Here is a 24,900-nt window from a genome sequence, read left to right as displayed (position 1 = left end):
GTCACCCTGTTTTTGTGGGTAAGGAATTGTCTGTGATTAGGTGGATATTCTCTGGCTCATCATGCTGAAATCTGGCTGCTGGCCAAGCCCGCGGTCCCATCTGAGGGCTCGCCTGGGGACAGTCTGCTTCCGTGACCACTCACCTGGCTACTGGCTGGCCTTATGCCTTTGCTGACTGCTGACCAGAGGCATCAAGCCCTTGCCACCTGGGCCCCTCCATTGGCAGCGTACAACATGGCAGCTGATTTCTCTCAGTATTCTGTTCCTTAGAAGCCCATCAAAGGTCCCACCCACAGTCAAGAGAGAGGGTTACACAAGACAGGAACACTAGGAGGTAGGGGGTCATCGGCGAGCGTCTTAGAAGCTTCCCTCCGCACTCTCTTAAATCAAAATTTTCTTCCTGTAATTTCTGAGTGCGGGGTCCCATTACACTCACCAAGCAAAACTTAATGATCCTGTTTGAAGTCCAAGGACTTTGTGAATTGGAAATAATCTCTGAAGTCTTAAATGACAAACCATGCTAAAAACATACATGGGCAGCATTGCTTGGGACATTTATACAAAATTCTTATACTGTATTTGCATAACTAGTTACATAAAATATTTGTCTCTCTAGAAAAGAAAGAGGAAGAAGAGGATGAGAAAGAAGAATTTGAAGAGGAAAGGAGCCATGAAGAGAAAACAAGCGCGAAAGTTCACGCCATGGTCTCTGTGTTCCAGTTTATTATGAAACAAAGTTACATCTGTGCCCTCATTGCCATGATGGTATGTACACGAGGCCGCAGCACGGGTCCTGGGAAATGTGCGCATGGCCCGCTGGCTGGCAGCCTCGCTGTCCTCTCAGGAACGGCAGGAAGGTCTTAATCTCCCCACTGTTTTGGCGGAGAATGTTTGGTTATATTAATTTTTCATGGGATTTTTATATTATGGATTTCAAAATCATATCCTCTTCCGCTCAGCCTCCTTTTAAATATTAATACATTTCTCCCAAATTAGCCTAGCAAGTCAGATAGTCCCTATTTTGCTAATTTAAAAGGACATTCTGTGTAGTTTTTCCCAGTGATATTGAAGGTGTTCAAGATTATCATAGATTGCTTTTATTTCTTTCCGATAGTAAGAATTGCCTTCACATCTTGTCTTAGATTTGAGTGAGACTCTTTTGTATCTCAGCTGCAATAAACTTTTACCAAATGAATGTCAAGCAACCGGAGTTCCCAAGGGCTTTTGCCATTCTGAGCGCTCAGTATAGGCATGTTTCTACTCACCTCTAGGTGCTTCCTTCATCTCTCATTCCACAGCACCAGAAACAGTCTTCTGGCCTCTACATAGATGATAACAGAAAGCCTCATTTCCATACTTCCTAAAAACAAACTCTCATGAGAAATCGAAGACCCATGAGAGTCTTCGATTTTTTGAGAGACCTAATACTTATTTAACACAAAACTCTTCCAAAGTATGTGGTTAATGGTGAGAGATCTCATGAATATCTTTGATGATAAAAATGAAAATATCCCATAAAGCTACGGGGGAAAATACCTAGACACTGTTTCCTCCATCAATGTTTCCACTGGGATAGCTGAGAGAGGGATGGGAAACAGAAAGCTCCACAAAACTAAAGGTGGCTCTTTTGGAGCTTGCAAATTCTGTTCTCTAAATAATATGAATTCTGTCCTCTTTGGGTCCTTTTTGATATTTTCTACAGATCAATCTCTACAGCAAAATATTGATTTTAAAATATCAAACATATAAATGCAACTTACAAATCTGATTCTTAACTCAAAAGAACATACACTCTCTCCCCTCTCTTTCTAAAAATAAGCCAGCTAACTTTGGTCCCTGTTTGTAAAGAAATAGGGCTTTAACATTTTTTTGAATACACATTTTTTAGGAAAAAAAATCTATTCTAAAAACAACATAAGAGAGCAGATCCTTCATTAGGGACGTGCCCTTATCTGTTGCCATTTCTGTTGTGTTAGTGGAGCCACAGTATTAATGTTTTAAAAATGTCTGCCTTCCATGGAAGCTCCCCGCTGCGCAGGCTTTTAATCACAGACAGAAAGAGAAGTCCCGAGGAGCTGACTCTGTTAGAACAATGTATGTATTTATTCAATACTAAGTGTGGATATACTAACCTCTCAGGAAACCCAGACACTGAACGTAGGAGGCAACATACTGCAGAGTCTGCTTCCCAACATCACAACTGAGAGGCATGGGATACTTTGGCTTTAAGAGGAAAGAAGTTTTAAAAATTCCGCATCACTTGTTTTTCTCCCTTTCTCACTCTCACCTTCCAAACAAGAACAGTGTGCAGTGGGGAAATCTGCTGGGATTATGATATCTGTGAAGTTTACTTTCCTGGGTCACACACACAAAAATGGTAGTCACATCTGCATCTCATACTGGGATAAATGCATTAAATACAGTATTTAATGCAGATACATTAAATGTTACCTGAATTTTGATAAAACACTATTTCCAAGAAATAAATTTTTATGAAAATACTTCAGGCTTATCATAGTTGTCAGTCACTAACTTAATTTTGATGAAAGGAATTTTAATTTTCAGTTTATACCTATATGTTTTAACCAACAATTTAAGATAATTTGCCACTTAAAAAGCTAGCTGTGCTTTAGGACAAATTTGCAAATTGCTGAGAGGAAATATTTGTTGGGTCCATGCTGACTTCCTTTATCTTAATACTTGCCTACTTTCCAGAAGCAAAACAGACTTGTAAAACACTTCAGACTTTATAACTAACGCTTGATAAATAGTGATATTCAGGAATATGATTGATTGCAATTAGCACCAAACATATCTATAAATTTTTTTGTATCAGAGATTATGGTAAAACATGATAGAATTCCTGAAGTTAATAATATTTGTGAGACTGATTTACTCATTGTTCTGGTAGCTGCCCTTTGAGATACATTTCTGATTCTTTGATAATTTAGTGTGAATGGAAGAAGATGTATCATTTGTACAAATGGTGTGAGGGCTCTTTAGTTCTACTCCTTATAGGACAGAAGCTGAGGCTGGTCTTTAAATTAACGTGGCTTTTTGTCTAGGGTGTGCAGAAACCCAACATACAACTTCCTCATGTGCATTTTCTAATTTCTATCATTGAATTTTCTTGGGTCATCTGAGAGTGATCTGTGAAGCGCAACAAGTATGCTTACGCTGGTGATTCCCACAGCTTCCATTTCTGAGCCCAGCTCTGGGCCGCACTCAGCACTCTTAAGTAACTGCTAACTCCAAGATAGTTTGGTAAACGAGGGGAGAAAGCACTTACAGTTGCTTTTAATACTGCAAAGCAGGGTAAAGATGAAGACCTTTGGGGCTAGAGGGAAAAGAAACTGGAATGAAGACCCCCTTACCTTTAAATCTATTCCCTATAGGCATTTCAAAAGCAATGTTCTTCTCAGGGGAATCAGTCTTTCTCTTCTCTTCCCTCTCTGTGCCACAGGTTGGGATCTCTCTCCATGCTTTCAGCACAACTCTCTCCTCTCCCCGTTTGAATGTTACTTTTATAAATGACTTTTAACTTACCAGAGTAGATGGCTCTGTGCTGTACTGACCACTGCTTTCCTCCCCCTTCCTCCCTCAAGGCTTGGAGCATCACCTACCACAGCTGGCTGACTTTCGTGCTGCTGATTTGGTCATGCACTCTCTGGATGATCCGCAACAGAAGAAAATATGCCATGATCAGTTCTCCTTTTATGGTTGTCTATGCAAATCTATTGCTGGTATTACAGTACATATGGAGTTTTGAACTTCCGGAAATTAAAAAGGTCCCAGGATTTTTAGAAAAGAAAAAGCCAGGAGAACTTTCCTCAAAGGTAAGTGACTAAGAAACCAAGAACATAAAACATTATAACCACAATAAGCATAATAATCCTATCTAAGCAAAAAGTTACAAAAATCGGTTCCAAATATGCATTGCTTTACAAAAATGAAGATATGAAACTATAATAATTCAAACACGAACAAAAAAAATATTACACCATGCTTTTAGATCTTATTTAAAAGTGACAATGCTTTCCACTCAAAGAACAAATATAGTCCAAGTTATTTTTAGTATAAATTATACTTTAGTACAGTGATTTTCAATGGGTGTGCTGCAACTGGGACACTTGTGTACTGCAAAATTTTTTAAAACAGGCAATACCTGACTATTGCAGGGGCATTGACCTCTTTTCTTTTAGATTGTCAAATAATAATAATAATAATAATAATAAACAACAACCAACACAACAATAAGCCATCTGGTATGAATGAATCAAAAATATCCCTATTTTTTTGTTAGATTGGCAAAAACATATATTTTTGGTGTGCCTCAGAACTTCAGTAATTACTTTATGTGTGCTATAAGATTAAAAAGATTGAAAATTGCTTGTATAGTAGAAATGAGATGGGGAAACAGTAAAATAAAATGTAAAACATATAGAAGGATTAGAGGACTTTGACAATTGATTTGCAAAACAGGCTGAACTCATTGCTGTTACAGATAATTATTGATTATTAGTTAAAATATTTTTCTCTAATTATGTCCTTAAAAAGATTTTTTAGTAGCAAAAATTAAATATGACATGCTTTTCTTTCTTTACTGATTACATATAATATTCCTTCATCTGTAGTTAGAAAGTTCATAATCTTTTACTATCCATTTATTTTTATGGCCTATTTGAAGATTAGGTGCCACAACTCTCTTGTTTGGTGAACAGAGTAGCATATTCTAAACATACATCCCCTTTGTGTTGATGACTTTGTGTTAAGACAGTAAAAGCAATCATGTGTAATTATGAATGAGCCTTGAAACCCTTCTTTAGGAAGAGAATTGCTCTCTGAGAGAGACATTCATTTACATCACATGAAATTCACCTTTTTATATGTTACAAGGCATATCATAAAAGCAATCAGACATAAATGGGGTGTTGAGTAGACCACACAGAGGATTGGTTCTTATAACAGATTTTTTGGTGAAGGCTATTGGAGGTAAAGGAAAAAAAACCTAACAGGTGAATGCTAATCCTAATAGGTGAATTGGATCATAATCCTCTGTGTTCATAGATCATGACTACTTTATTCATTCATTTATTTGTTTATTAATTCATTCATATAAAACATCCATACCTACCCTACTCTCACCTTCACTCCCAAACTTTAATATTGATGAGACTTCTAAAATTGCATGTCATCTAACTAGTTGAATTACCTCCTGTCTAATTTAGAACTAACAGTTCTTTGGGGGAGAGGGAAATTTGGGGGGCAATAAATTTTTTTACTTATAAAAATGTTATTCTGGGGAAACTAAGGTCTCTACTTATATTTTAGTGTACCCGGGAGTTTAAAAAAAAAAAAGGCAGCAAGACTTTGTTATAGGTAATAATACAACTCCAAGATCATAAAATATCTATCATGGTGACATTGGTCAAAGCACATTATTAAACACACACTGTTAACAGATACCAGATGGGTCACTGGGACAGAAATTAAGAGAAAGAAAAATATGTCCTGGGTCTTCAAAGGTCTGAACTCCTCCGATGGAGGCAGACACAGCTATTTTGCCACATTCTTCAGCTCCTAGAGTGTCTCATTTCTGGCTCCACCAAACTACATCAACTACCACCTTCAAAACCTGGCTTTTAACTCACCTTCCCAACGGAAATCAAGCAGGTGCTTGACACCGTCTCGAATAGAAAGGTTAATTGAGCAAGCTCCCACTGAAATGTGGAGAACATGTTGCATTTGTTGAAATGTATTTACACCCAGAATGGTGGCTTAATTCTGGTTTTGCTAATTCCCTATTTTCAGATACTTTTCACCATTACTTTTTGGCTACTGCTGAGGCAACACCTCACCGAGCAAAAAGCTCTTCGAGAAAAGGAAGCTCTTTTATCTGAGGTCAAAATTGAAACTCAGGAAATTGAAGAAAAAGGTAAATTAGTGTGTACAGTGTGTGACTGGAGATCTTTGTGCTCAGCAGAATTACAGAGAAAGAGCCCCTATGCTTCAGACTAGGTGGACGGTGAACATTCACTTGGAGTGATAAATAGCAGTATTGAACGACGTGAGATTTAAATTACACATGAGATTCACAGGAGTTTTTGAAAATATTGTATCATTTGATCCTCACAAAAGTGATTCACACTTAAGGGAAGAAGGAAGAAGAGGCTAAAAGAAGTTAAATTATTTTTCTAAGGTAATATTGTAAGAGCCACCAAACAATCAGAATTCAAAATTGAAACAGTAGTTTTAATTTGTGTTATTGTTGCCTATTTATTTTTCTAGAACCTGTTGTACTTAAAGCTATCATGGATATTGCAAATGAAATAGGTATTCTAAAAGATTAGTATAAAATATTACCAAATTTATTTCTTTTAAAATATATCATAGAAAGGTTATAAAATTTGACTATGATTAGTTATAAATGCTTCCTGGTTTACTAGAACAGTCTAAAACCATTCAAATCACATAGTAACACATAAAATACATGCTTCCATATCCCATATCTGACACCTGTTCAAAGTGTGGTTTTGGTCAGGGAACCAGCTCGGTGTAATGGCACAGTCTTTTATTTTGAAGATGATGAACAAGATACACAAGTGGAAGGAGAGGCTGAAGAGAAGGGGGAAGAAGAGGAAGAAATGGAAGAGAAGCAAGAGAGTAAGAAAGAAGAGGAGGAGGAGGTGGAAGAAGATGATGACCAGGACATCATGAAAGTCCTTGGCAATTTGGTGGAGGCCATGTTCATTAAGTACTGGATCTACGTCTGTGGAGGAATGTTCTTCTTTGTCAGCTTCGAGGGTAAAATTGTGATGTACAAAATCATCTACATGGTGCTGTTTCTGTTCTGTGTGGCCTTGTATCAGGTGGGTCATCAATTGTCCTCTAGTTTTTAATTCTCACACCCATCCCAGGAATATATGTGCACTTCCTATGATGGCATTCTAAGTTACTATAATAATCCCGTGAACAAATATCATTAAAGTGATATTCAATTCAAACATTACATATTAAGAACTCTAAAATGGGAAGTGACTTCAGTTTGTTCATAATTTTAAAATTTTAGGTTCTTAAAAAGCAATTAAAAATAGTTCATGAGCTTTTCAAAAATGTTTGATTAAAAAAGGAGCCTATAAAATTAGGTTAATTTTAATAGCAATTTAAGAACAATGACTGAATAATCTAAAATACTGAATGATACTCAGTTCACTTGTGTTCTAGAGTCTGGAATCAGAAAACTGGGTGTGTGTATACACCTCTATTGTAATGTGTCAACTGCTTAAGCACTTTATTAATTAGAAGTTATAGAATATTGTATTATACTTCATTAGTCTCTCTACAATTTCAGTTTTAACTGATGATAAAAGTTTTAATTCAATGATAGAAACAAGTGCAGCAGTAAAATATTCTTGCATGCAGCCAATAAAACACATGAAGCAACTGTAATAAACAAGAGTATATTACATGTGGAGATAAAAATATATCAACTGAAATAAATCAAGTTTTGAAATACTCTTAAAAATTCAGGGAGGTGCTCTCTAATGAACATCCATGGGCTTGTAGTAAAGAACAATGTCTTCTCTCCATGGTGGTTTCACATTTTTAATCATATACTACCACATTGATTTCAAAACTGAGGCAGTTTTCTCCAAGCTATAAACAAAATGATGGCAGCATCTACTATACTGTTCCTTGAATGTCCTATAGACCATAGCTTGTGCTAAGAGCCTTACAAACATTATTTTATCCTCTTAACAACTCTCAGAGTGGTTACTTACAGAGGAGGAATCAGAAGCTTAGTATGGCCCAGCCACTTGCCTGAAGACATAGTTAACTTGGGGTGCTACCGAGATTCCAATCCAGATCCATTCAACTCCATGAGGAACAGAACTTAGACTTTATTTTCAAGTATTTGTAAATATCATCCTCTGTCTTAGTTGAATAAACTGGACATTTTTTGTGAGTTTTTCTATAACCAGTTTTTTGTTTGTTTTTCAATGACTGATTCACAGGTGCACTATGAATGGTGGAGAAGAATTCTAAAATATTTTTGGATGTCTGTGGTTATTTACACTATGCTGGTGCTTATCTTTATATACACATATCAGTTTGAAAACTTCCCAGGCCTGTGGCAAAATATGACTGGATTGAAAAGAGAAAAGTAAGCAATTTTGGTGTATGAAGGAATGTAAAAGTGACAAGCAGGATTAAGACTTGAATGCATATTGTTCAAAACACTTTTATGGAAGATTTTAGTAAAACCTGGTGTAGTTAATGTCTATAAGTTTCTTCAGAACAGGATTTGTGTCTTATTCATTTGTGTTCTCTCCATCTAATCCTGATCTTGGCACATAAAAAGGACTCTGTGAATACTGATTGAAAAGTGAATTGACTGAAAAGTGAATTGACTGAAAGTGAATTTTCAGCTCTATTTTAATGAAATTACATTTTCTAAAATCAGTTTTATGTGAAACACACCTGTTTAGTACTTAACCAGTCATGTTTTCTGGTTTCCAAATGGAAGCTCAGCTCTTCAGTTCATCAGTAGTTCATGGACTCACCATATAAAGCAGCAGCCTCTCCTCACTCGTGTAGCTTGTGCCATGATTATAAAGAGCAGTCGATGACACAGGGAAAAATTATTTAAGTGCTTATAGACTAGTGGTTATGAAATGATTTTCCTTGTGCATGTAATAGATGGTACTCTATCCTTTTCTAGTTTTCTTCTTTAAATAACTGAAATTAGTTTAGAAATCCAACCAGAATTGGGCATAGAGTAAATATACTTTGGTGGCTAAGAGAAGAGATGAAAAGGATCACCAAGCAGCTAGACTAACACATATTTAATATGTATTCAACAAATATTTATTGAATGTCCTCCATGTGCCAGACACTGTTCTGTGCCTGGGAATACAACAGGAAGCAAGACAGACAGAATCTAAGCCCTTTGCAGTTTATATTCTAGCAGAGGAGACAAACCAAAGAGAGACTTAATGTATAAATTAATTATAAATTGTGACTAGTTTGTGAAGGAAACAAAAACAGGCTGAGGTAGTGAACAATGAGGGATTCCAAACATAAATGAAGTGGTCAGGGCAGGCTGCACTGAGGAGGTGTCACTTAAGTCCCACCTGAAATATAAGAAGGAGCTTGTCTTTAGAAAAAATGCGTGAGTTGAGATCTGAGATGCTCAAGAGCATCCCAGGCAAAGGGAACAGCAAATGCAAAAGGCTGGACAGAAATCGGCACATATGAGGAACTGAAGGAAGGCTCTCCGCCAGGAGCAAGGGGGTGGAGGGTGGAAGGAGAAGAGAAGAAGAGGTGGGAGAGTTCAACCAGGCACCCAGGACAAACATGACTTCTTGGTAGTACTGGTTGGTATTTCATTCTTGGTGCAATTTTAAAAAGTCTTTAAAGCACCTAACTGAGAAAAAGTGATGTGTCAGGAGGTACGAGTAGAAAAACAAGAAGACTGCTCAGTGAGCAATAGCAGTGAACCTGTGAGACATGATGATGGCTTCACCCAGAATCAGTGGTGGTAGAGATGGACAGCAGAAGTGCAGATTCAGGAGATGTTCAGGCAGGCAGTGAAGGCAAAGTGGATGAATGAGATTTAAGAAAAAAAAGAATCAAGGAAGACTTCCTGACTTTGGAATTTGGCACAAGTTAGACTGATTTACCAGAGGAGACTCGAGTGGTGAGAGAGGTAGAGAACAGCTTGGCTGAGGAAAGTAGGGAAATTAAGAATACTGTTTTCAAAACACAAAGTATGAAATATCTATGAAACAACCAACTTCCAGTAGACATTTTGGTATGAGAGTGAGAGTCCACAGGAAAAGCCTGCGTTTTAAATGCACATCTGAGTCACTGATGTAAAGATGGTATTTAAATCCCCATGAGGAGATTGTATTTTCTAGGGAAAGTAAGCTCCAGAAGGACTCAGTACTGAGCCCTGGGGTATTTCAGCATCTGGAGGTTCAATGGAAAAGCAGGAGGTGGTGACAGAAGAGGGAAACCAGGACAGTGTGGGGGCATGAAGACCGGGGTTGTTTTAAGAAGGAATAGAGGCAAAATTAAACAAAGACAGAGAAGCAGTCACTGAATTTGGCAATATCAAGGTTGTTATTGTCCACTGTGAAAGCTGGTAAATTGGACTGCTGGACACCTGACGAAGGTGTCATTTACAGTAAAAAGACTGTGTCTTCATTGCCTAAGAAAGGATCTTATTTCTCTTCCCCCCACCCCCCCACCCCCCGCAGGCTTGAGGATCTCGGCTTAAAGCAGTTCAGCATGGCTGAACTATTCACTCGCATATTCATCCCAACCTCCTTTCTTCTGGTGTGCATTTTACACCTTCACTATTTCCATGACCGGTTCCTGGAACTCACAGACCTAAATTCCATTCCCAGCAAGGAAGACAGCCCCATCTACAGGTGAGTGAGCACAAGAAGCACACACCTCTTAGGAAGGCAGCCCGAATTTCCCTCCTTCCTTGGCCACCTTGCAAGAAGCCAATAATCTAATTTAGAGTTTCAACCTTGAACTTTCCATGAGTATCAACCTGTAAGTGAGGGGAAAAAAAAGAAAAAAATGTGGGATATTTGATGACACTTTTTGAAACAATTGGTAATGATTATGACATTAATATAAAGTGACCTTGGTAGTTATTGAGTAGATTCAGAGTAGCTGTGTAGACTAAAATAGTTTAGAGTTGATGATGTATATTTTATGTCTAGCTAATTCGAAGGAGTTTTCTATTGTGCTGAAAACCACTAAGGAGGTCATTGTGAGCGAGAGCTTTCCAAAAGATGATTGGGCAGAATTTTCCCCATCTGTTTTGGAAATGAACCTTCGCTAACAGGATAGAATCTACCATCCACAATAGTGCTTGCACCAATTTAAGGAACACAGTAATTTGATTGTTCCCTATTTGTAACTAGAATAACATTTAAGAAGAAAAAGTGAAGACAACATCTTTTATCAGCATTCTGTTGTTATCTTTGCAACAATAAATATAAAGTGATTACAAGTAACAAAGGGGATATTGCTCTCCCCGCCCATGTGTGCTGCAACCCCAATGGGTTATCGCAAATCCCCCAATCTGTTGTATCACAGGAAAATTGCCATCATTCTTCTATGAATGTCAATACTGATTTTCTTCTCTGCCTCATAGTTAGTCTATGATTCAGTTTTTGGAAAAACGCTTGTTCAGTAACTAAGAAAGCCAAGGGCTGTATTAAGGAGTGTAGATGCCACAGTTGAAAATTCCCCTAACTCTTTTCAAGGGAAAAAATGAGTACATCAAAAGAAAATGAAGTAATATTTCATCAGGCACAGTTTATGAAATACCAAGCTTTCAATTTTCTGCTCTAATAGGAGCTGGAATTATGGATAACTCAAAAACACTTTTATTTGATGATGAAAAACATTTTATAATTGTTTTCTCTTTACTTATGACCAGCAGATTTATTTTCCTTGTGTTTTGTTGAACCTGAGCTTACATTTAGTTTTCATTCTGGGCATACTCCAGATGACTGTCAGTGTGTCCGCCAGTCATTATTTCTTATCCTTTTACCACCATAAATAATCAAGCTCAACCCTGACCGGTTTGGCTCAGTGGATAGAGCATTGCCTGTGGACTCAAGGGTCCCGGGTTTGATTCCGGTCAAGGGCATGTACCTTGGTTGTGGGCACATCCCCAGTGGGGAGTGTGCAGGAGGCAGCTGATCGATGTTTCTCTCTCATCGATGTTTCTAACTCTCTATCCCTCTCCCTTCCTCTCTGTAAAAAATCAATAAAATATATTTTAAAAAAATAATCAAGCTCAATGAAAACCTGTGTCCTCCTAGTGCCCCAGGAGGAGAAGGGTGTGGACGGGGTAAGTTGCTGCCTTCAATGAGAATCAAACATTCAGAAACATAAAGTAGTTATTAGACTTATCAGGGTTATCACTTTGGAAGTTATATAGATGTCTAATCACTGTTGTGCACCTGAAACTAATATAATATTGTATATCAACGTTAATTGAAGTATAAATTAAAAAAAATAAAAATATAAGAAAAACAGAAGTTTGGGGGTCCCTAGGAGAGATTATTTGTCGGCAGACTTGTTGGCAGGAGAAATAACACTAAGATTAAAAATTTATAAAAGCAATGCCTGCATAGACAACTGAATTTTTAATAATTAGAAAAAATATTATTTAATGATTCTTTTGACATTGCTTGTGATACATATGGGTCAAACTAGCGTATGATATTTAACTCTGACAATGTAACATAGTTTATTCAATTACAAACCCTCATCACTTTTTCAAAAAGTCATATTCAGTAATCAAGAAAAATATTTTAGCAGAGATTTGAAATGTTTGTGAAACAAATATAATTATTACTAATTGCTAATGAATCCTTTTAAATTTTTTTCTTCTAGATGCCCTTTTTCCCTTGCATCTTTCTTTTCTATGTAGGAGCCTTTTCTTGCCATTATTATTATTATTTTTTTAATTTGGCTGCATATATCCCTCCTACTACAGTTAGTGAGGGCCCAGGCCACCATTATTTTTTATTGTCATGTCTGAGTCCTCTTTCACACAGCCAAATAGAGATATAAGTCACAATTAAAAAACAAAAACAAAACAACAGAGAATTTTAGGACCATAGTTTTATAGAAGACAATACATCTCAGAAAAGATTTTACCAGCCTAAGGAATCACAACTTTTGAAATAGAGGGTATGTGAAAACTGAATTCCCTTGGGTATATAGAATATTATTCAATCCTGTAGTTTCCGGGGAGGGACTACAGCTTCATGTCAAGATGCATTTCCCATGTTTCCTCGGCTGCTACATTTACAGCCCTTACTCTCTACACCGCAGTAAGAGAAGAAAGGTTGCAATGATCTGGAGCAGTGTGAGGTCACTGCTTGCCTTCCTCACAGCTTTGCTTTATCACTAAGCACACCCTTAACAGTTAACTTTCCAATAAAATTTAAAGGGTAAAGAGAGAGTAATAATAGCAGCTATCTGAAGAGCTTAGGTACATGGGATTTTAGTTTTAGTTTTGTGTTGGGGGGAAAAAGCCTTCTGGAACCTTAAAGAATTTGAAGGACTCACTCCAGTTTAGTATTTTTGGACTTCATATAAGAGTTTAATATAAAAGCTCCCAAATTTTAACTTCAAACATGCTCTATAGCCCATCTTTTTAGCAACTCTTTCCCATTGTAGTATTTTTCTTACTTATAATGTGCACCTCACATTATTATTATTATTATTATTATTATTATTATTATCATCTCTGGAGTCCTAATCATTGACTACATTAAATTTGAAATGATGAAGAAGAAACATTTTCATGCCCTAGCTGGTTTGGCTCAGTGGATAGAGCATCGGGCCTGCAGACTGAGGGTCCCTGGTTCAGTTCCAATCAAGGGCTCATCCCTGGATTGTGGGCTTGATCCCCAGTGTGGGGCATGCAGGAGGCAGCCAATCTATGATTCTCTCTCATCATTGATGTTTCTATCTCTCTTTCCCTCTCCCTTTCTCTTTGAAATCAATAAAAATATATTTTAAAAAAATATTTTCAGAACTTGGATTAACTGTCATGCTTTGCTTTCTCTCTCCCACCTCCTTCATAGATGCTTTAATAAAGAGGGCCCACAAATTGGGAATAATCAAATTATTGTGTTCCTTACATTGGTGCAAGCACTATTGTTTCTGTAAATATCCAACTGTCCTTGTCCTATTTTGTCCATTGCGTGTGTGTGCTATGTGCATTGTACACATAGGTAGTGTAGGGAAATGTCACATGTCTGGAGCAAAATTTATTGTGCTTAGCTGTACCAAATTTGTAAAGTCAGCATTATGAAAAAGTTTTATGAAATACATACGAGAATATTATTATTTCTAAGTTGGTATTCTCAGGACTATCATTTCGCTCATATATTGATAAAAATATATAATATCATACCACAGTTATAATTCTGATATAATATATACTTAATAATAATGTACTAAATATTCATTACTTATTTAAATATCCATCACTGCAATTTGTCTTAAATTTGAAGGTATTGTGATGCATATAGAAATAAAGTGACTTTTTTTAAGCTTCTCTTTTAGAAAAACCTTAGAGAACAATATGGTGAATATGGTTATCTGGTAGGATTTTATTTTTTTTTAATTCTGGAAAAGGAGTAAGAATTAATCCTTGAGATTGTATTTTATTTGATAGGGATACTCTGAAAATGTAAACATTACAAATTTTTAATAAGGTATGTAAGATGGGAAGGGATGAGAAGAATGGAGAGACTTGTTATATTTTTCCTGAACATGTCTAATTTCATGTTGCTATTGGATGTTGCTATCTGTTTTTGGGTGCATGATATGTGTGTTGATGACATACCTGATGTTGGAATGCTTACAAAACACAATCTGCTTTATTTGTCTCTGTCTAACAATCTCCTTTCTCTCTCCACCCTGTCTCTCTATTGCCACCGCATGCAACCTTGTGCTTCCACCTCTCACCTCGTAGCCATGCCAAAGTCAATGGGCGTGTATATCAAATAATAAATAGGTGGGTACTTCGATGTTTTCTCTCTTGTTTTTGTTAAGAAGGGTCTCTTGGTATGTTAAACACCTAACTGTTTTGTAACTGAAAAGTTATGTCATCAGATAGTGGACAATGGTCTTCAGGTATGCTCATGGATGTATTTTGCAAATCAAACCATTTGGTGTTTATTCCAAATGGTGCCGCCAAGTGGATTCGGAGGTTGACGAGGGTCTTCAGCTGGTGCTCACTCAGCCTTTGGTCTTGGTTCAAATTTCTTTGGTAGAATTAGCTCAAGGCTGGCCTGGGAGCTCATCTTTCTCTTCAACACGTAATTGAGAGCTCAGCTCAAGAACCACCTCCTCCACAGACTTGCCCATAAGCGCCAGCTTTCCTGCTAGAAGTAACTGTCCTTCCTCTGAATTCCCATGGCCCTTTCTGATCGCTGCCTCCCAACACTTGCCTCCCAGCCCTCTAGCTGCCTGCTTGTCTTATCTCCCTGGTCAGAGGTGTCAGCTCCTCAGGCCTGAAGGCCCTGTATAAATCACCAAGGTATCCACATATCGCCTACCTTGGGGCCTTACCCATTAGTTGACCCTCAGTAGATATTTACTAAATGAAGTGAAAATAGTCACAACAGTGCATGGTGAAAAGAAAATTAAAACATCGATTTTTTTCAAATATAGCTCTACATATTGAAGAAGGATATTTTACATCACCAGATTTCACAATATATTTACATAACACAAAAGGCACAAAGACAGACACTAAGACACAACCCTATCTTAGATGCATGTCACCTAGCTGGGGAGATAAAAAAAATGCAAGTGACCACAAAGAGTGGCATTGATAGTATTGTGTATATATTTGTCCTCAAGTGCCCCAACAGTTCAGAGTAAAGATCCTTTGGCATCTCATTTACTAAAACTATTCTTACTTTATTAACTAGGTCAATTAAAATATCCACTCCCAAAACTTCATGTCATTAGTAATAAAACCAATAATTTAAGTAATAGAAACACTTATCTTGCAACAAACCCAATTAACATGCCTCTTTGAAAGAGTTTTTTTTTATCCTATTCACTTTTCTCTTAGGTAAAATCCCAAGGCTGACAACCAAATAGCAAACCTTAGGGGGTTGAACTTCTAAAAGGAAGTGCGAAAAATTAGTGCATCCTTGTGCAGATTGCGAAAGAAGGAGGAATGAGGACTGGCTGGTTGCTTTCAGAAGCCAGTTTGTTGACAACCTGAGAGAGCAAATTGAACCTCCAATTTTTAGCTGATAGGTACAGAAGTACAATACAGACTCTAGCTAGAAATCTTGAGCAAGTATTTAAATCTTATCTCTCAAAACATGAGGGACTATTATCTCTTTCTCTCTTTGTGTTTCTCATAAAGTGTTTACCACTTGCTTTATGAGGAGATGGCAGGGACACCAAAGAGGACAGGAATTGGTTTATGGGCCAGGTGGGCAGAGCCTGATGCAAGTTTCGGTCCTGATTGCCCGAGACTTATCTCTTGAGAGAAACTTATGCTTGTTACCCCAAGTCACCAGGCCCCTGAATTCACTCAGGAGTCCCAGAATGATCAAGATTCAAAATGATTAAAAACTCCAAGTATTCCACTGTTTTCTAAGTGTTAGCATGTTAATAAAGGCCAGAGCTATGCCCAGAAAAAAAATGTTAGCAAACAAACTTGTCTCTCACTTGATAACATGTGCTTCTTGAGGGTTTTTCTAAAATTAAATGTATTGGGGCAACATTGGTTAATAGGATCAGATAGGTTTCAGCTGTAGATTTCTATGTTACAAGATCTGTATACTGCACTATGCGTCCACCACCCAAAGTCAAATCATCTTCCGTCTCCATATATTAGGAACATGTGCTTCTGAAAGGCAGTATGTGTGTTCAATTTTGAAGAAAGCCCACTTTTGATTAGAATGATAAGGTTAATGCTTTTATTAAGAAGCTTTATTTTTCCCCTAATTTATTTATTTATGCTCACTGTTGTGCTTTTAAGTCCCCGATGAAAGTGGGTTAGCTGCATTCAATCAACTTCTGTTTTGATTAAAATGTAGACATTACCTTATAAGGTAGGAGGCAAGGCAAAGTGTTGAGAATAGGTGACTGATAACATTTCAATGATATGAAGAATTGTGGGGAAGAGCCAACTGAATTGGTAATCAGTATGTATTAGAATACTTTAGAGGGAGCAATGGGTATTTCTCCCACATATACAGAAATGGAAGCCATTTACTCCCCATCCTGCCTAGTGGATTAGTTTGGAGGAATTAGTACCACACATGTTTAAGATGTTATATTAAATTTACAAGTCATTTGCTCCTCTATGAATACAGTCTTCAAAAAGTGCTTATAGTTTCTAGAAAATAATCTCAAACACTAAAATTCTACTTTAAATGTTACTTATGAACACTATAGGTTTGCAAGAAATCTTCTTTCTAGTAGTCTAATGAATGGGGTGAATGCAGTTTGCATTACCACATATTCCAAATCAAAATAGTTATAAGTAAATGGAATATAGATGGAGATTTTACAAAGGTAGATTTCCATTTTCTTTAATGGGAACTAACTTAATATGTGGCTTTTCAACATCAAATTCTTGTACAGAATTAAGCCTCTTTAATTCTCATGTAACATAACCTGTTTCTGCTGTTTCAAATAAGAATGCCTCGCCCTAGCCGGTTTGGCTCAGTGGATAGAGCTCAGCCCATAGACTGAAGGGTTCTGGGTTTGATTCCAGTCAAGGTTATGTACCTTGGTTACAGGTTCCCCTGCCCTGGTCAGGGTATGTGCAGGAGGCAACCAATCGATGTGTCTCTCTCACATTGATGTTTTGGTCTCTTTCTCTCCCTTTTACCCTCTCTAAAAATCAAGGGAAAAATATCCTCCAGTGAGGATTAACAAAAACAACAAAAAAATGCCTCTCCAATGCATAGAATTTGGTCACCAAACAGTCAATGAATCATAGTGTATGCCAAGCATAATGCTGAATTTTGCAAGGGATATGAGTAGAGTACGACTGGATTTCTGACCTCCAGGAGAGAGTCCTCAGAATCATAATTAGAATAAAATGATGTTGGTATAAATAGAGAAACACACACACAAAGGGCTGTGTAATCATGAAGGAAATAGAGGGTGAATAAACAGATAAATATCATCTGTTTTGTTAGAATGCAAAAGAACAGTCAGGGAGAGAACTTTTATTTTATTTAAGACATAGTAAGAGGATTAATGCTCAGAGCCTGAATTATAATAAAAACAAGGCAACAAAGTTATAAGCATGATTAAAGAAAATGCAGAGAGGAAAATGAGCTCCCGTGGGAAAAGGCATGAAAAAAGTGGGATTGTTGGAAGTAGGAGGGAGGGGGCTACTTGGAGGCCTGAAATAGAAACCCTTCATATGATGATTTGGTAATTCACACGTGATAATCAGTAAAAAAAATTACCAGTGCTTTAAGTTCCTTAGCCAAACATTTCAGGGAATGTTGGTCCTAGAGTGTGATTTTTAGTGTAGCTTGAAAAATCTGGATCCTTTCTTTTTCATTTGCTTGTGGGGGGAAAGGCTACATGAAGGTATACATTCTTTCCTGGAGACTCAGGAAAGAAAACTGTATTTTCTTTGAGTCTTTCATTCAATAAACTCCACTCAGTATACCCTGTGTGGAAGGGCACTTTGGGGCCTTGTTGCTTGAGGACTTTTGTTATGTAGCCACCGTAGCAGGTGCAGAAACAGCTTCATCTCTGTGCTTTACTCCATAGATAATACGAATTATTAGGAAGCTCTTTGTCAGTACCAAGCCATGGCAGTGTCGATGGAGACATTAGAAACGCACTCTGAGATGGCCATACTTCCACAGTAAAAGCTAGAAATCCCTGTCGTGACAAAAATGTTTATCTTCTCACCTACAAAATGCAAGCCCCTGGCAATGCTGAAGAGAGCATATACATACTGACACCTGACAACCGCAGCACCTGACTGCTTTTGCATTTAGTACCATTTGCTCTGTAGAGTGCCGAGGAACAGGAACAGCAGTGTGCTCGCTGCGGTGTGATGCGCAGTGCTGGTGTGTAACATTGGATATGGCAGTTTCAAGACTGGGCAACTTTTCCCAACCATGGTAGGGTCCATTGCCTAGCTTTAGAAAATATGTCCACTTAACTCCTTCCAGCAGGGCTGAAACATCCTTAGAATGTTATTTCTTCATGCAATTGATAATTTGTTTCTGGCATTATTTAATTTACCTGCTTGACAACAAGCAGGCCGGCATGGCTCAGTTGGTTGGGTTGCCAATTTGATTCCCGGTCAGGGCAGCTAATCGATGTTTCGTTCTCACATCGATGTTTCTCTCCCTCTCCCTTCTTCATTCTCTAAATATCAATAAAAATATTTTTAAGTAATTATTTTTGAATGACAACCTCTCTGAAAATTGAAGGACAATGTAGATTCATTCCAATAGTTATCCAACATCATTGGTGTGTTTCAAATATAAAACCAACCATTTACAAGTAAGCTTAGATTTTTATCTAGCCAAACTTCCTCATTTTAGAGAAAATAAATTAAATCCCAGGAGGGTTAAATAATTTACTCAGAGCCCACAATTATACAGGTAGGATAACATTATTAATTGTTCATCCTGTGACAACGAAGCTGATATGTATAGATTAATTATGACAAGTGGAGAAGACCGCCAGGATCTCCGGCAGACCTTTTCCTAATACCTACTCTATTACCCACAACTGTTCCTTCAAACATTCATTTGCATATGAATAAAAAGAATGTTTTAAAAAATCAAGCTATAGATCACACTTGTTCTTATCCACTGTGAAATCAGCTGCAATGCCCTGGCTGCTGTCCCTGCTCAGTGAGGCTGCTCCCCTGCCCTCTCTCAAGACTAGCACAGCAGGTCACATCCGTGCCCGTGAACGGGGACATCACGCAGACACCCTTCTGGAAGCATTTAGCACCCACCGCATATGCTTGAAATGATGGCAGAACGGGATGAGTCTATGCAAAGGTTGACTGAAAGCACACATTCGTTAAGAATCGTTTTAAAACCTGTATAAAATGTGAATGACTTGGTTCTTGAGGGATGCTTTGCTGCGTTACTAAAAAAGCATGACATGATTTGCCTCAGTAGCTTACATGTTCTCTCCCTTACAACCTGCAGTCCTGCCCACTCTCAAACCAGTTGCCAAGCCCAGGGTCCCCAGCACACGCACGCTGCCAATGCCACCCTGGAATGCATTTGCGTCAGCACTTCCCGCAGCCGCACATAGTGGATGATATGTAGCATGATGTGTGATCTCTGATAGTCCTTATAACTCTTCTGTTCTCATCTCCTTTTTTTTTCCCTTTCTATTTCAATTACTTTGAGCAGCATCAAGAAAAAATTACCAATCCACCAAAATGCGTAAGTCCCCCTGTGAAGCCATGAAATGCTCGCTCTACATGACACCATTTCATGCTTCTACATCCTAAACTCTGACCATTTTCTCCTCCGGGAAAAATGTCAAGTTTAGGTGTCGAGAGCTCTCATGACTTGACTAATCACTACAACCTGAATTGGAAGAGATAACAAAACCTAAGTGAGTTTACAGTTTGGTTTTAGAAAAAGCTTTAAAAAAAAAAAAAGTGACAAGAGGCTAACCACCCCACCTTGCAAGGCCTGTGCAAACGCACTGATGTTCATTTTTGTTTCTCCTCCTTTAACACGCCCCTCACTCACTCGGCTGTCTCCCAGCCTCCTTGCCCCTCCTGACTCCGCTGCTCTCTGCCAACAGGCTGGCCCACCCTGAAGGAAGCCTGCCAGACCTCGCCATGCTGAACCTGACCCTGACCGCCAGCCCGGAGAAGCTGGAGGGGAAGCAGGAGGCTGAGTTTGGTGAGGAGAAACCAGAGGGATGCTCTGAAAAAGTGGAAAAGGGTGAACTTGGGAAAGACAGCGAGGAGGAGGAGGAGGAGGAAGAAGAAGATGAAGAGGAGGAAGAGACATCAGGTAATTCACTCACTGCCGGGAGCTGCTCAGGAAATGGTGGCAGACAGACCAGCGAATGAAGCACAGACTTGCACCAAACAGATCCATATTAGACCCATCGAGTAAAACAAAAATTGGGGTGTGGTGTTGTGGTTGCTCTAGTGAAATGTTTCTGTTCCATTTGCAAAGGCAGAAAGAAGAAAATGACTAATTTGATTGGAAGCTATGATTAAAATGAGCCTGACCACATTTTGTGAACTGAGGCTGGGTCACGCTGATGCTTAGCGTTCACCTGCTGTTGCCAGGGAAGCAGGCTCTTCCCACCTCCGGCAGCCGGCTGCCTGGCTGCTCCCGCAGGCCACCGAGAGCTTTCCCCACTCTCTAGTCAAGCCGCTGGAAGGAGCATGGCACTTACAGAAGCATGACTTTGGCAATAAGAATATCATTTAGATGGAGCTCGTGTTACTTAATATTCCCAGGAAATTAGGGAATCATAGTTCAGCTTTAAGAGATCATCAGGTCAAGATTCTTCTTCACATTAATTAAATTAAAAGGGAGATCAAAGTAACCTTGTCCCTGGACATGCTGCCTAAGTCATCATCACCACATGGGAGTGTTAGACTACCCTTCACCAGATTTCGGTGGTCTTAGAGTTTACTCACTATTCTTATTTTGCATTTTCTTATTACAAACTGAACGTTACAAGATATGCTTTAAATAACAATGCCTCCCTCTCAAAAACACACACACAAAACAAACAGGTCCACTTTTTGTATGTTCTTGGGTGAATTCCTGTTTTGCAGATTTAAGGAACAAATGGCACCTGGTGATTGACCGCCTCACAGTGCTCTTCCTCAAGTTCCTGGAGTACTTTCACAAGCTGCAAGTGTTCATGTGGTGGATTTTGGAGTTGCACATCATCAAAATTGTTTCATCGTACATTATCTGGGTCTCTGTGAAAGAGGCAAGTGAAAATTTGTTGCATCGTCAGGTCAAACAGTGGGGCATTATTTTTCTTTTCCAACTGTCTATTATTTTTTGGACATGTAATTCCCAATATATTAGAACATCAAGACCTAAGATAGGCACATACACTTTATTTTACAAAAAAGAGAAGGGCAATTGTCCCGAAGGAAGGGGAAAAAAGGTTCCTGGCTTAGTTCCTAATTGGCTTGGTCATATTACAAAGGTGAATTGCTCTCATTAGTTGAAGTGGTGAGAGCAAGCTGCCTTTCTGTACTACAAGTGAGAAAATCTATCTCCCCAAATTCTCTTTGAGAAATAAACAATAGTTTATGTTACCAAAGAATAAACTTGGGTTCCAAAATTTAATAAAATTATTAGTAGAGTTCACCTTATTTATTATTGGACTAGAGGCCTGGTGCATGAAATTCATGCACAGGTAGGGTCCTAGGCTTGGCCGGTGATCAGGGCCAATCGGGGCCTTCCAGCTGCCAGCTGGGGCCTCCCTTCCCAGGCTGCCCGCTGCCAACCTGGGCCTTCCTTCGTTCCGTGCTGCCCCCTGGTGGTCAGTGCACATCATAGTGAGTGGTCAAACTTCCAAGGGGACACTTTGCATATTAGCCTGTTATATATATAGATGTTTTGAGACAAGACAGCAATGACACTTGCTATTTGTAGCTCATTACTTTTGATTAATACAAAATATATCCTTTCTCAAAAATTGCTGATCAGTAAATGGCAAAATGAGAACTAAGTCAGCATCCCCAGTTAAATCTTTAAGAGGTGTGACCACATTCGTTGGATTCAAACTATCCTCAGCCAAGGCCATCAGCCAGGGAGCTTGTTTTCACAAACATTCATGGTCATTCTACCACAAATACTAAACCTTTCCAGGGTTATCATTATGGGCATCCAAGGGAGGAGAGGACTCTGAGAAAGAATTTGTTACAGAAACCTGTCTCATATCAACATTCCTTACTGAGGAATGATGCCACTTTGGAATGACCTAATTTAAAAATATGTTACATTCTCTTCCCCTTTTATACATAACTGTTTTCATTTCTAAGGCTCCTAGAGTGCTCTAGGAGATCAAGTTATTCTTTGAGGAAAGGGACCATATATTTCTTCTAGTATCTTTAGTAACTCCCAGAGGGACTGGCCAATTGTAGAAGCTCAATGAATGTTTACTGACTGAAGGAAGGAAGTAAAGAACTTTGCAAGCTTGAGATTCTTCCTAAATGTCAGATGATGTTTCATTGTTATTATTTTGATTATTACTTTCACTCTCACTAAGCATGCATTTAGCCTTTATTATATGCTTATAATAAATTACAATAAATTGAATACTTACACTGTGCTAAATGCTGGCATAAAAGCATTAAACACACTTCTGGTCTCAGCTTGCAGTCTGATGGTAATGGCTGGTAAATAAAACCAAAGTCACATTAACTATTGGGTTACAGGTGTCCCCTAGAAGCTCTGGGCACACAGGGAGGGAGATCGTATGCAGAAAGTTGCATTGAAGTTGCAGGTTCTCTGAGGGAGGGATGGGTAAGCACAGGGCCAGGAACCACAGTTCTTGGAGGCTCCTCTCTCAAGGCAGTGGCTTCAAGCTTCATAAGTTTATGTTCAGATAAAATGATAACTTGTGTAAAAGTGTTTTGTTAGGAAGACATTATGGAATAAAATTACTGTCCAAAATTCTTTGATAATGAAAATCACCTGGACATTTATTCTATAGGATTATCAGGGCCACATTTAGCCTTTCCCCCCACAGTACCTGTGTCTAATCCTTATGCAGACCTGTTTCCTACTGTCTAGGAATTCTGACTTGTTGGGTATTAGTGGGGGTCCAGCTATTTGTCTTTCTTTTTTTTACTGTGCATTCCATGAGATCCCTATCACCAAGGAAGTGATGAGACCACCATCAACCACTGAGTCTGCTCAGTCCTCATTTCACTTGATTGTCTGTGACATTGGATATTAATGATCATTTTCTCATCCTTGAAACTGTCTCTTCTCTTGCTTTCTAAGTCAGCACACATCCCCAGTCTCTCCCCACGGCTTTGGCCCTTCTCTTCCTGCCTCTCTCTTAGGGTTTTTCAGGTTCTATTTGCACACCCCTTTTCTGGTTCTAGACTTTCTGTGGGTGAGCTCCTATGATTCACCTGCCATCTACATGCAATGAGTTGTAAGTCTGTGTCTTCAACCAGGACCCTCTTTGAACTCCATTCTCATATCCCCAGGTGACAACTGAACATGACCTCACTCTCACCTGTCCCCAAAGCACCTTTACTGAATATCTCCAACACGGAGCTCATTGCCTCTATCCATATCGGTCCCCTTTTTCAATTGCTCTAACATATTACCAGTTCTGCTCTAATCCTTCCTCCTAATACGTATTCTGTCACGCAGTCAGAATAATCTTTTCAGCATGATCATGTTAATCTTCTACTTGAAAACTTTCAACTGCTCTCTGTCATTCTCCCAATAGCATGATATAACATTGATCTGGTCCTACACCACTTCGCCATTTCCTTTCCTAGACACCCAATCTGCCTGGTAAATTTCAAAGTCCTCTACAATGGACTCAGATCACATGGCTCTCGTGGTAAACTATGTGCTTCTCTGAAAATGTCCACCCCATGCTTTCTCTTGCCTGTAAGGCCTTGGGCCAGCGATTCCTCTGCCAAGCTAACTCCTGTTTGACCTCAGGTCCTCTGGGCAATTTTTCCCAATGCTGGGCTAAATGATCAGCCGTGTGCACCCTTCTTCTTGTCATGTTGTCATAGGCTGTTTATCTAGTTCTCGTTTGCATACCCCATGTGTTTCTTGAAGACAGGGATCCACACAGGATATATTACCTTGAACCTAGTTAGGACTTAATAAAAGATAATATTTTTTCTTCTCTTTTTCCTCTAAAATTTTATTGTACTATTTTTATACTTAATGCCTTAAATACATAATAAAAAATAACAAAGAGACTTAATTTTATAATATCCTTACTAGGACTTACTTTTTAACATACCACTTGCTGATAACTGAGGAGGAGGAGTCACCTAGCTAGTCAAAATATTTTGTTAAATGCTAACATTTATTTTGTTGGTGAATGCTTTACATTTACAGGGCACTTCTACATACAATATTTCTTTCATCCTCAATTAACTCTGTAAGGCAGCTCTTACTACCCTAAGATTTCAGCACTTAATTTTAAGCAGTTCCTTGCTCTGGACAGTGTCTAGTATTTAAGTAGAGTAGTACGTTACAAACTGCAGACTTAATACTGCCCTGGAGTCTCCGTGTTTCTTGCTGTCTAGATTTGTGAGCCAAACAGGAATCATACCTCATAGCCCATAGCACTTAGCACTTGTAGTACATGTTCAAGTTTGTCAATTGGCTG

The 24,900-nt window shown here is 38.5% G+C and overlaps 1 protein-coding gene across 1 annotated transcript in view; it reads left to right on the top strand.

Annotated features, from left to right (window-relative positions):
• Positions 1–24,900, top strand: part of PIEZO2 (piezo type mechanosensitive ion channel component 2) — a 330,099-nt gene that overhangs the window by 236,504 nt on the left and 68,695 nt on the right. Inside the window, 8 exon segments of the mRNA XM_023754259.1 lie at positions 617–765; positions 3,606–3,836; positions 5,812–5,935; positions 6,583–6,869; positions 8,016–8,164; positions 10,263–10,436; positions 20,344–20,558; positions 21,341–21,501. Coding sequence (XP_023610027.1) covers positions 617–765; positions 3,606–3,836; positions 5,812–5,935; positions 6,583–6,869; positions 8,016–8,164; positions 10,263–10,436; positions 20,344–20,558; positions 21,341–21,501 — 1,490 coding nt within the window.

The sequence above is a fragment of the Myotis lucifugus genome, unplaced genomic scaffold (assembly GCF_000147115.1).
Source record: "Myotis lucifugus unplaced genomic scaffold, Myoluc2.0 scaffold_58, whole genome shotgun sequence".
NCBI lineage: Eukaryota > Metazoa > Chordata > Mammalia > Chiroptera > Vespertilionidae > Myotis > Myotis lucifugus.
Note: the sequence above shows the minus strand (reverse complement) of the source record. Positions and strands in the feature narration are given on the sequence as shown.